This window comes from Pristiophorus japonicus, chromosome 21 (genome assembly GCF_044704955.1).
Source record: "Pristiophorus japonicus isolate sPriJap1 chromosome 21, sPriJap1.hap1, whole genome shotgun sequence".
Lineage (NCBI taxonomy): Eukaryota > Metazoa > Chordata > Chondrichthyes > Pristiophoridae > Pristiophorus > Pristiophorus japonicus.
Window position 1 is genome coordinate 82510305 of NC_091997.1, and position 12864 is coordinate 82523168.

The following is a 12864-nucleotide window of genomic DNA, read 5'->3' on the forward strand; positions in this document are numbered from 1 at the left end:
GCGCACCTCTCGCTGGCAGTACGTGGAAGCACTGCCGCCCCGAGGATCCTGCCGACCGGGTTTTCGCCGCAGAGGGTCAAATCACGGCGAAAACCCGGTCACAAAGTTGCCGAAAATCCAGCCGCAGATTTTTTTTTCAATCACAGCTCTGCTATAATGATGATCAATGTTCCCTCCAAGTGTGGCCGCGTAGTAATGGGAAAGGGCCCCGCGCAGGCCGCTCACCGGCTTTTCCATTGCAATTTAAAAGTTTTCCATTGCATGCGCGGAAATTTAAAGGGGCCGCACAGTAAAAGGTGGCGGCCGCACAGAGCAAAGTGCAGCTTTGGTCACGAGAGCTCACCTTTAGCCTCTGGAACTGCTGCTGTCCTTGGACTGGTGTGGCTGGTGGTCCGGGAGGATGGGCATGGCTCTGGGGTACCACCTGCTGTCCATGAGGCTGTACTGACGCAGTGTGATGGTGGCCACTATGAACAGCTGGTGTATGACTGTGACTGCCAGAGCTCTGAGGCATGGCTGAAACCTGCAACAGAAAAAGACAGTAACTGACACACCGAAACCACAGGTCGAATACTAGCCCTTTGTATCCATTGATCGAGAAAACGTCAAGCCGCCCCTGCTTGTTGCACTGAAAGAGGGATTTATAAACATTTGAGTGCAGTTCTTTGCCCGCCCCCCCGCATAACCCCAGCCTCCTGATACCATCTTTAAGTTAATAACCATCGCACTGCTCATCCAGCAGACAGATAGATAAGCGTTTCAATTTAAGTTGGGGAGGGGGGGGGGGCGGCGAACAGGAAAGAGACTTTCGCTATATTACTTCCTGTAACAACGTCCCACATCAGACTGATAACACCCGTATTGTTAGAAAACAGAGTCTCCTCCAACTCGCCATGAGCGAGACCTGCTAGTACATTATAACATTTCCTATATACCACACATCAGACATCACACACCATCTGATGCCAATTTCTGTGTCGCAACTTAAAATAACATTTGCTATGTATAGAAAAACTGAAAGACAGGAGGAGGAACAGAGAAACATAGGAACAGGAGTAGGCCATTGAGCCCGTTCCGCCATTCAATGCGATCACAGCTGATCTGCGACCTAACTCCATCTACCCGCCTTTACCCCATATCCTTTAATACTTTCAACTAACAAAAAAACCAATCTCAGATTTTAAATTAACAATTGATCAATTGCCGTTTTCAGAAGAGAGTTCCAAACTTCTACCACCCTTTGCGTGTAGAAGTGTTTCGCAATTTCACTCCTGAAAGGCCTGGCTCTAATATTTAGACTATGGCCCCTGGTCCTAGGCTCCCCAACCAGCGGGAATAGTTTCATTCCATCTTCCCTATCTGTTCCCTTAAATATCTTGAAAACTTCGATCAAACTCTCCAGGAATACAAGAAACTGGAGGCATGAGACTTCAGGCTTTTAATTGGCCTGTCCAAAAAACAAAGTCAGAGTAGTGATCTGTAACTGCCCTTTCAATAAACCCAGTGTTCACTTATCAATTAGACATCATTGGTTCAAAGGAAGAATACATTGTGTTTCATGTTGATTAAGCCTCTCGCTTAATGCGAGCACTGCCACTGGCTATTTGCCTGCCTTTACAATTTTTGCCAGGTTTCTTCTTTTATACTTCTCGGTTTGGGATTAGGGGGTGGGAGAAGCTCAATATTTCTGCTTAAAACAACAGGGTCTTCAACAATGTCCCCGTTAGGCTGTGCAGTGGTCTGGAGGTCCCGCGCAGGTCCTTTGCCAGCTTTACAACAGGAAAAAATCGCGCCAGCGCGGAAATTTGAATGGGCCACAAGCCCATTAAAGAGGCCGCGCACCCCAAAAATAGGTCTTCGGTCCCCGCCACAAACTCCATTCCCCAACCTCCGACTCCACACTCTCTCTGGCAACTGTCTGACTTCACCACTCTTGGGCATCCTTTTTGACCCCAAGATGAGCTTCCAACCATACATCCGCGCCATTACTAAGACTGCCTATTTCCACCTCCCTAACATTGCCCGACTCCGCTGCTGCCTCAACTTATCTGTTGCTGAAACCCTCATCCATGCCTTTGTTACCTCTAGACTTGACTATTCCAATGCACTCCTGGCCTCCTATTTTGCACGCTTCATAAACTTAAGTTCATTCAAAACTCTGTTGCCCATATCTTAACTTGCACCAAGTCCCGATCACCCATCATCATCATAGGCAGTCCCTCAAAATCGAGGAAGAACAGTCCAATACGGGAATTATAGTCTCTGTCACAGGTTGGACAGACAGTGGTTGAAGGAAAGGGTAGGTGGGACTGATTTGCCGCAAGCTCCTTCCGCTGCCTGCGCTTGATTTCTGCACGCTCTCGGCGACGAGACTCAAGGTGCTCAGCGCCCTCCACTTAGGCCGGTCTTTGGCCAGGGACTCCCAGGTGTCGGTGGGGGTGTTGCATTTTATCAAGGAGGCTTTGAAGGTGAACAAAACTGAAAACATTTCTCTCAGTTATTCATTCGACCTACATTGGCTCTGGGTTAAGCAACACCGATTGTAAAATTCTCAACTCCCTCTATGGCCTCTCCCCTCCCTGTAGCCTCCTCCGGCCCTACAACCAACATTCCTTCTAAACTGCATGCCGGTGCAGCTCTCTGCCGGTGCCACGCAGCCCGGGGCCAGCTTTTAAATGTTAACTTTTACACATATGTGAAACTGTGAATGGGCTGCGCAGCACCTTAAAGGGGTCGCGCACCCAAAAGAATTAGAGGCAACATTTCCTAAAGCCCTCCAAGATAGCTGTACTCCTCCAATTCTGGCCTCTTGTGCATCCCCGATTTTAATTGCTCCACAATTGGCGGCTATTCCTTCAGCGCCTAGGCCCTAATCTCTGAAATTCCCTCCCTAAACCTCTCCGTCTCTCTACCACTTTTTCCACCTTAAAACCTACCTCTTTGCCCCAATATCTCCTTATGTGGCTCAGTGTCAAATCTTGTTTGATAATGCTCATGTGGAAGTTTTACTATGTTACAGGCACTATATAAATACTAGTTGTTAATAAGATAAAGACTACCAGCGATTTCATTTTCCATATACCCTCGGGCATTCCACCTACCACCCACTGTTTTCCACAGGAACGAACCAGAAATGAAAGCTGCTCAGGGCCCAATATTATGAGTCAGCTACTGAAAGATGCTGGAGAGAAGCCCAGCGTGGCTTGGCGTGTGATTTTCCTAGTCCCCAGGATAAAGTGCCTGGCCTCTATTTACCACTCTCCTTCCACCCTACCCAAGCGAAGTCAGGAAGTCATCACGTTCCACTGACCTGTTACATTTTCTTCTGGGTTGCAATGCGGGGAGAAGAGATCCTACCCATACCCATGGGCAAGACAAGCATGTTCAAAATCTTAGTACCTGAAACCACCTTCAGGTGAGGTGTGGTGCCAGAGCACACATTTGCACTTTGGGTCGTTTCATGTATTCTGAATCCCCTTTGACTGGTACGACATAGGCCTGGTAAGCTACAGGTTTATTCAAAGGGAACATTTCTCCTGATGCAGATTCAACCTCCAGAAATTACATAGAATATATGGCACAGAAACAGGCCATTCGGCCCGACCAGTCCATACTGGCGCTTATGCTCCACTCGAGCCTCCTCCCATCTTTCCTCATCTAAATCTATCAGCATAATCCTCTGTTCCCTTCTCTCTCATATACTTGTCCAGCCTCCCCTTAAATGCATCTATAGTATTCACTTCAACCACTCCCTGTGGCAGCGAGTTCCACATTCTCACCACTCTCTGGGTAAAGAAGTTTCTCCTGAATTCCCTATTGGATTTCTTGGTGACTATCTTATATTGATGGCCTCTAGTTATGCTCTTCCCCACAATGAAAACATTCTCTCTGTATCCACTCTATCAAAACCTTTCATAATTTTAAAGACCCCTATTAGGTCACCCCTACTCAATTAAACTCAATTATAAAAGTTTTTTTGTAGGGAGTGTTAAAAATGAAATTACTGCTTTATGGCACACTTCATAGGCAACACTAGAATGCAACAATATTAACTTGTATTTATATAGCGCCTTTAATGTAGCAAAACATCCCAAAGCGCTTCACAGGAGTGTTATAAGAATAGTGAAAGAATACACTTTAACTGCAAGTCAATTATGTTTAAAGTGATGTGGACCTTTGGCAGAAGTCTCATGTCATATCACATCACAAGGAAAGGCAGAATTACAGAATAATTTAATTTAAAAGTTCACATGGAGTGTATGTGGCAAGGAGAGAGAGACCCAAGTCTCTTCAGTGTGAATGTAATGATTCAAGAAACCAGAGCAGTCTCACAATAAAGAGGCTGAGCAAATCCCAACTCCCTTGGCATAAATCACACACACACACGCACACGCCAGGGATCAGGGGCAGGGTTCTGCTAGGCAAGAGAAGATTTAAAGTTCAATAAAATGCATGTTGAGGAAGTAAATTTACAGAGACTTTCACTAGTGATAAGGCTTGAGGAGTAATTTAAACATGGATCTACCCTCTAAGCTACATTATAAAATTGCTGTGCATACCACATAGCTACTACATTCTGCTGTCAAAATCTAGGCAAGTAAGTAAAAGCAGCATGCTACTTGGCCAAATTAAGTATCAAAGAAAAGTTAGCTCATCCTTACAGTACAATTCCTTAGAAGGCAAAAATCTAGATATGCAGGCACTACTTTACTTGCCCCAGGCTTACTCCTCTATCCCTAGGCACACTTGAGTAACAGGTGGGTGAGGAAAGGTTTTATGCAATCGCTGCCCCTGAGGTTCTGTTCATCAGATGCTCCCTCCATCCCCAGGGGCATTAACACTGAATGTATTTCTTGAGTCATTTCCTATTTAGATCAGTTTTCTGAATGAATGATTAAAATGGACCATGTTGCAAACTTTCTCAATTGCCTATTTTTATCCATACTGGATCAAAGCAAGTCACTTCTTGGTAACCTAGCTTATGTTTAAAAAGACAGAACGTGACATATCAGCTAAAATGAGACGCCCACATGAGGCAGTACAATGCTTGATTAGAATGCATCCTATCCAGCCACAGCAAAATGTTTTGGTGCACCGTATACTTGGCCAGCCTAATGATTGATCCTTTGAACACAGGACACCGCCTTCCGGCTGTGCTGCTGCTGACAGTAAATATTATGCAGTGAGTGCCAAGTGCCATTAGTAGAATGACAGGAGTTAGAATGTCACGGTGATGTGATTATAGAATGAAAGCATCGTCAACCAACTCCAGATTCATAGCCTTTGAGCACTAGCTGTAAGAGGCAAGGGGTAAACAGCACCTCATGTCTCCAATGTGCTAACGGAGGACTATTGCTCCAGTATGATTTTGACCAAGTATTCCAAGTTAAGTCGTTCTTCATTGTGCCATTGTTGCAGGTGGTATTTTATAATGTAATGTTGCTGAGACAATCCACATACACAGCTGCTGTCATTTGCACACGTCCTTTAATGAGTGTATTGCTGAGGTGCCCTGGTGGAGATCCCAGGTGCTGTGCCGTGGATACAGGACTATACAGGCAATTCACTGCGTGCCAGGTTGCTAGTGCTGTCTTGAGAGGTGCAACCCTTCCCCACCGAGGAAACACGTATTACTGGTTTTCAATTCTGCAGGCTATTCTCCCCCATCCCCGACTGATTTCCTTCTAGGAACTGGTGAGAAAGCAGGCTTTGATATGGCTGGGCAACGGTAGCCTGCCCAGTCTCAAGGCTAAGGCATGGTGTGTGGAAGGTGAAGGCAAAGGGGAGAACACAACGGATGACTCACCACCCACTCGTGCCAAGTATTCAATAATAATACGGAAGCTGGTAATGTATGCAAAAGAGCACAATCTGAGCTACATACTACAACAAGCAGTTCAGAAACCCTCCTGCCGCGGGATACTGTCTAACAGAGCACAACTATTGCCGCTTGTATTATCGAGTCAATGAGGATGAAAATAAGAAAAGAAAATACGGCGCTTGTGCCTGCGTAATAAAGGCTGTCATTCAAAATGTTTAAATTTAATGTGTGCCTACTTCAATCAGATCCCCAACTCATTCTACAGCACACAGGCCAGATCAGTTAGACAGTCTCTTAAATGGAGAAAAACTTCAATGGAAACTCCAAAGAACTCCCGTTTAATATGTCCAATGATGTCTCCATTAGCTCCCAACACTAGCTTATATACATACTAAAAATAAGAGTCAAAAGTACATTTCCTCGCACACTTACTGAGATCACCACAGAGCTGCGGAGAAATTAGCAGTATTTAATCGCCAGACCCGTTTGTTCCACCACTGTTTGCAACATCACAATTTAAAATTTCAGTTCAACATAAGTTTTAAAAAACCGTTTTTAAAAACATGGTGACTAAATGGTCTAGCAGGGACCCAATTGTTAAAAACATCGCTGAAAACAAAAAAAACAACTTGCTCATAAATCGGCCCAGATTTCGCATTGGCAATGATGGCGAACTGTCAGCGTTCACCATCAATACCCTTCATAAACAGACCACAACTTCAAGAAATAGCGAAACGAACCACAACTTCTGCTAAATGCGGAAATCCTGAAGTTACGGTCAGTCATTCCCTGCTCAGTCACAGGCTGCGCTGTGGAACTCCCTATAGCCGGCACTCCGGGAAATCACTTGAACTGACTAAAACTTAAGCTTTTCCAATCTAATATTGTTGTTAAACACCCCATTAAAAGTTATGCCTTGTTGGAATAGGTGTAACTGGGGTTTTAACGGCAAACTGACTGCTGAAAAACTGTTCTGGCCCTGAAAAACGAGTCGGGAATGACTGACCACAACTTCAGGATTTCCGCATTCAGCAGAAGTTGTGGTTCGTTTTGCTATTTCTTGAAGTTGTGATCTGTTTCAGAGGGGTAATGATGGTGAACGCTGACAGTTCGTCATCATTACCAATGCAAAATCCGGGCCATTGTATGAGCAGTTGGGTTTTTTTTTGTTTTCAGCGATGTTTTTAACAATTGGGTCCCTGCTAGACCATTTAGTCACCATGTTTTTAAAACAATTTTTTAAAACTTCTGTTAAACTGAAATTTTAAATTGTGATGTAGCAAACAGTGGTGGAACAAACGGGTCTGGTGATTAAATACTGTTAATGCTAAATTTCTCCATTATGTTAGAAAATTGCAAGATTTTAAAAATAATAAAAACATATATTTTTATTTATGATATTTCAGCTTCTACCTTTACCCCATATATATGCTCCAATCTTTACTTCACTCTAAAAATGTTTTAAAGTGAACTGAATCGGTGCTTTTTATTTCCTGGTTTGCTGTCTGAGAATTCTTCAATGTGATTGGCTGCTTAGACAACTTGATGACATCACTGTTGTGCTATGCTTGGGTTCCCCTTTTGACAGCACTACAATCAAGTTAACGTAGAGAAAGCTTAAGCTTAAGTTTTTTTTCCAGAGATCGTGAGATCTTTGTGGGCAACTTTCTTTTGAGGTCAGTGGCGATTGCCATCGCTTTGCCACTGACTAATTTACAAAGAAGCCGAATTTGTAACAAAGCAATAGGTAATTACAATCTAACAAAAAGCTAACAGAGTAAGGAATCACTGCTCTCAGCAAATGTAAAATATTTACTTTCAGACTGGTTTTTAAATTGTACATAAAATGATATATTATTTAGTGTTGAGAATTGGACATTAGACAGTATTGGAGGGAACTTTCAATTTCAGTAAAACCAGAATATAAAACGAAAGCATGTTGCTGCATAAGAGCAGTAAACTACAGGTGACGTATCCTGTGCTAAAATCTGCTTGGGATAGGCCAATAGTGAACTACCAACTAAATGTTCCTCCGGTGTCAATGGTTTGTTGAAAGTCTGTAGACGGCTCGCATCCCATTTCTAAAGACCAACGCAAGGGACTCCCAGCAAACAGATAATAAAGTACCTGGTATCCTGGCGTGACTGAGTACTGAATGCCGGCAGTGGGCTGCATGTTCTCCGATACTGCCTCGTAGACAGGGGGTGCTGGGGCGAGCACCCGATGCTGGTGTGAAAACGTTTCAGCGCTGCTTGCAATCCGACGCTGCTGAGACGCATAAACCGTTTCCTGCTCATCCAGTCGGCGCTTCATTATGTGTTCATACTCAAGGGAGCCCTATAAACCTGGAGAGCAAGCGTTTGAACCATTAATAGGCATAATATAAATGCTTATTCAATTAATTAAAATACTTTACAACACCCTGCATTTATATAGCATCTTCAATGTAGCGAAACATCGCAAGGGGGTTCACTGTGGTGTAATCCGAAAAAAATGAATGTCGAGCTAAAGAAAGAGATATTGGGGGTGGAGGGGGGAGGGAGCAAACCCTTGGTTAAAGAGGTGTGTTTTAAGGAGGGTCTTCAAAGCTAGAGAAAGCTTCCAGTGCTCCCTCAGCACTGCACTGGAACGTCAGCCTAGATTTTTATGCTTAAGTATCTGGAGTGGGACTTGAACCCACAACCTTCCTACTCAGGCCAGAGTGCTACCCACTGAGCCACGGCTGACACAGGAAGAGTTTAAGGAGATGGTGGACAAAATAAGCTGGGATTATCTTTGCTCTCTTGGATGAGCTTTGAGCAGTGGATGGCTTTGGCAGAGGGCAGATGGAGCTTGATATGGTCCAGTCAGATCTGGTGATGGATGGCTAAACCAGTGCCCAGACCCATTCAGGTCTGCACCCCTTGGATTTCTTGGAGCAAGGATAGGGTCCGTATCAGAGAAAACGACCAAGAGAATAAAGATTTTGCTTGGGGCGGCAAGTGCATCAAAGGGGCGGCAAGTGCATTAAAGGAGTGGTCGAACAGAGGAACAGCTTCAGAAGCAGAGAGAAATTGAGGGTAATACTGGGACTCCCCTTTAAGCGTCTGCAAATAGAGGGCCAAACAAAAGCAGATTTTGATCATATTACTGGGCAAAAGGATTCAGAGTACTTTCAACACTTTGCAAAACAAAAAGCTGCCCGTGACTCAGCCGTTGACAACAGTATCAATTTATGACAAGTAGCAAGTAGTGTCATCTTTCACAAACCCGAGAAACACAAGCTTCACAGTAGTTAGAACACTAGAAGATCAATCCAATCCAGACTGATTGAGGGGGGGGGGGGGGGGAATGCTTAAAGGGGGATCCCAGTATTACTCTCAATTTCTCTCTGCTGTTACCAGTCCATTTACATGACTGTAACTGCCCAATATGAATCATTCTATGTGAATTGCTTTGTTACATTTCTGAGGACATGTTATGGTGTGATATAAATGCAGGTTCTCTCTTTCCCTTTCAGTGGTCTGTGAAGAGCTACCATTTACACACTTCCATCAGGAAGCAGAAGAGAAATATTTGTCTGTGTGTTCCCATTGGGTAACTCATTGCAAGGCATCGCTTGCTCGCCTGCGTTTTACAGGAAGATACCGAGATTCCACTTATTTCCCTCTGAGCCCACTCTGAACATCAAATGAACCAATAAGGAAAAAAATTATCTTTTTTTCCCCCAAAGTTAAGCACTGCACAAGTGCAAGTGATTAAACGGCAAGATAATTTATAGATTGCACACTGCTGACACTAATTATAGGTTCCTCTCAGAGACTCCAGCTCCTCACACACTGGCACTCCAACTGGTCTCTGCCATGCAGCTTTACTGAACGTACACAAACATGAACTTCCGGTTTCTGTCACACCGTTGCCTTCTCAAACAACAACATGCAAACAAAGCACACCTCTCTAGAACATGATGCTTTATTTAATAACAGTCAGGCATCCATTGGCCAGTGTGCATTGCCTGGCCTGTCACTTTCCCTCTACAGTAGACACAGACAGGAAGGAAGCGGTTGCGCTCCACTCAAATGTTATTCTTCCTGCAACAAATGCAGTTTAAATGAAAGCCAACACAAGTTTTCAGCTGTCTGAATGTACACGCTAAGCTCCCTTTGTATTCATGCAAGGCTCCCAAATTTCAAAACATTACAGGAGTGAAAAGTTTTTCTGTTGATAACTGTCGTGAAAAATTTGGTCCGAGAACAAAACAGAAAAGTCTTCGCTAAAATTAGGCAGGAAATAGGGTTCACCTTTTTAGAGGAACTAGCATTAACTCTCATGAGTGAGTCACAGGATACTGTAATACAGCAGGGGCATTCTCAACATGTGTCAATGAATTAAATATGACACAGGAAGTGGGCACGTATTTTTTTTATACACGCAGTGAAACCTGTAAATTAGCAACACCTCAGGGACTGGCATCAGCTCTACTCTTTTTGCAGATGTCCTCATTTTCAAAATGGCCATTGTACGTACTATAAAGAATTTCAGTAGAATGGAGAGTTCTTTACCCAGCATCCATAGTGGCAGAGAAACCGCTCTATCCCTGGGAGAGAGCCATGCAAGCATTCAATCCCAGAGATAGAGCAGTTTCTCTACTGCTGTGCATTCTGGGTAAAGAGTTCCCCATTCCATGAAATTTGTTCCTTTCACAAAACCCGCCTCACGCTGACCGGCATACACAGACCTCAGGGGAATTTGGGGGAAGAAAGGAAGCAAGCTTCAAGGGGAAGCGCTAGCTATCCCGACTCAGTGAAAGTTCCTGTTACAGCAGCTTTGCAACAGACTGCGTCCGTGTTTTAAGTTGTGACAGGGCTTGGTGCTTGGCTGACAGTAGCTCGTAATTTAAGAGTATCCATGGTATCGGAGCGCCTCTTGTATATTACACCATGCAAGTTATTCGGGTCTCTCAGTATCCGTTTTTTGCAGGAGTCTGATTTTAGGGAGTGTCGTTTATATAGGTTTCACTGTATTTGCAAAGCTGTCCCTTTTTGAAGTAAAATAGTAATATCTTTTGGGGAGAGTTAGGATACACAGCAGAACGTGTAAAAAGTCTGCACTGAAGTGACATTAAAATCTGATGTCAGAATAAGACAGAACTGACACAGAGCAGCTGTAGCTCCTTACCAGAAATGCTGGCAACTTTACAGGGAAAAATGTTCAGATCCCAGTCTTAATATGTATTCAAACTTTTGATATTTGCACTCACTTCAGGAAGAAACAGACGGAGAAGCGGTCTTGTCCCACACACCAACAGATAATTGACTGAGGGTGATCATCGTGCCTCTTAAAATGTCAACCAACAGCACAGTCCTGTCCTCTCAGAGAGTACTGTACTGTGATGAACATAACCAACATGCTTCTTAGTGGGGAACAGGGATTCAGAGGCTACTCAATAATAGGACATTTTATTGACGTGTCAATAGAGCAGCAACAGACTAGACTATAATAGACTAGAACATCCTGTGCCTTCAATCTGACAGCAGCATGAATTCTACATGGAGCTTTTTTAGAAATCGGTTAATACTGACTGCTATAAATTATAACCAAGTTAAACCCTGCCTAATTAGTATTGGCAGGTATTGAATAGCTGCCAACTTGGCAAGTGCCTTCCTAACTGTACACAACACGCTCCCTACAGGTCGCAAGTTGATCTTCACAATTCTATAACTTTTTACTATTTTTATATTGTTTGGTCAATATATCCGTGTGTTAGCCATAGCTCAGTGGACAGCACTCTCGCCTCTGAGTCAGAAGGTTGTGGGTTCAAGTCCCACTCCAGAATCTTGAGCACAAAAATCCAGACTGACACTTCCAATGCAGCGCTGAGGGAGTGTTGCACTGTCAGAGGTGCCGTCGTTCAGATGAGATGTTAAACCGAGGCCCGTCTGCTCTCTAAGGTGGACGTAAAAGATCCCATGGTACTATTTCAAATGAGGATGGGATGGGATGGGATGGGATGGGGGGGGTTTGTTATCCCCGGTGTCCTGGGCAATATTTATACCTCAAAAGCATCACAAATCTGCGACACGTGCGAGGTGCACAAGTGCCCATAGGGGCCTTGAAAGTTCCGGGTATAGGCATGCACTGCTTTTGCGCTGAAACTTCTTGACAGATCGCACGTATCCGGAAGAAAAGGACCTCCGTGGGCAGAGCCCAGCGAATGCCCTTAAAATTCTGCTTTTACCAGCATAAGAGTTTAAAAAAATATATAAAAATTAAATTTATACTCATTTATACATTAAAAACCCTGTCCATTAAGGCAAGTTTATTTTTAGCCCCAGTAAAACATATAATTCATTTCAAATATTTAATTAAATGACATTTTAATTATAGATATGTAATTTAAAAAAAATGTATTTCATGTATTTGTGTCATTTTTAAGTGATCTCCATTCATACTTATGGGGAATTCCGTACAAACATCGTTTATTGGGTGGGCAAGCCCACATGATCCATGGGGCGCTTGCGAACCACATGCGCCCCTGGGATACGCAGGCCTACGCCTAGAGGCCCAGGAGCGCACATCGCTTAATCTCCCAGACTACCAGATAAATTCATAGATTTTTTGCAGGTCAACGGCATCGCCTGTGGGAAGCCTTCGCCCACAAATTTTGGGCCATTATCTGGTCATTATCACAAAGCAGTTTGTTGGAGCTTGCTTTGTGCAAATTGGCTGTCGCATTTCCTACATTACAACAGAGACTACGCTTCAAAAGCACTTCATTGGCTGTAAAACACTCTGGGCCGTCCTGAAGTCGTGAAATGCTCCATAGAAATGCAACTTATCTTTTCTATTCTTTCTAACTGATGTTTGGTAGGACAAACTCCATAATTGTACCTCTGAGCATACACTTCAAATCGACAAAATAAGAACATTTTACAAACCCATCATAAGACTTCACTGAAATCCCAGTGACAACCTAGACGGGCCTAGATAGAGGATAGGAAGGATCTATTATCCTTTAAAGTAATTGGTTGAAGGATTAGATGAGAGGTGAAGAGAATAATTTT

General features: G+C 43.7%; 1 protein-coding gene across 3 annotated transcripts in view; it reads right to left on the reverse strand.

The window, feature by feature from the left end:
* sin3aa (SIN3 transcription regulator family member Aa) overlaps positions 1 to 12864 on the reverse strand; it is a 142763-nt gene that overhangs the window by 69914 nt on the left and 59985 nt on the right. For all 3 annotated transcript variants that reach the window (XM_070865133.1, XM_070865134.1, XM_070865132.1), the window contains 2 exons: positions 7949 to 8166; positions 344 to 523 (listed from right to left, as the gene is read on the reverse strand). In XM_070865133.1, coding sequence (XP_070721234.1) covers positions 344 to 523; positions 7949 to 8134 — 366 coding nt within the window. In that variant the 5' untranslated portion in view covers positions 8135 to 8166. The remainder of the gene's footprint in view (positions 1 to 343; positions 524 to 7948; positions 8167 to 12864) is intronic.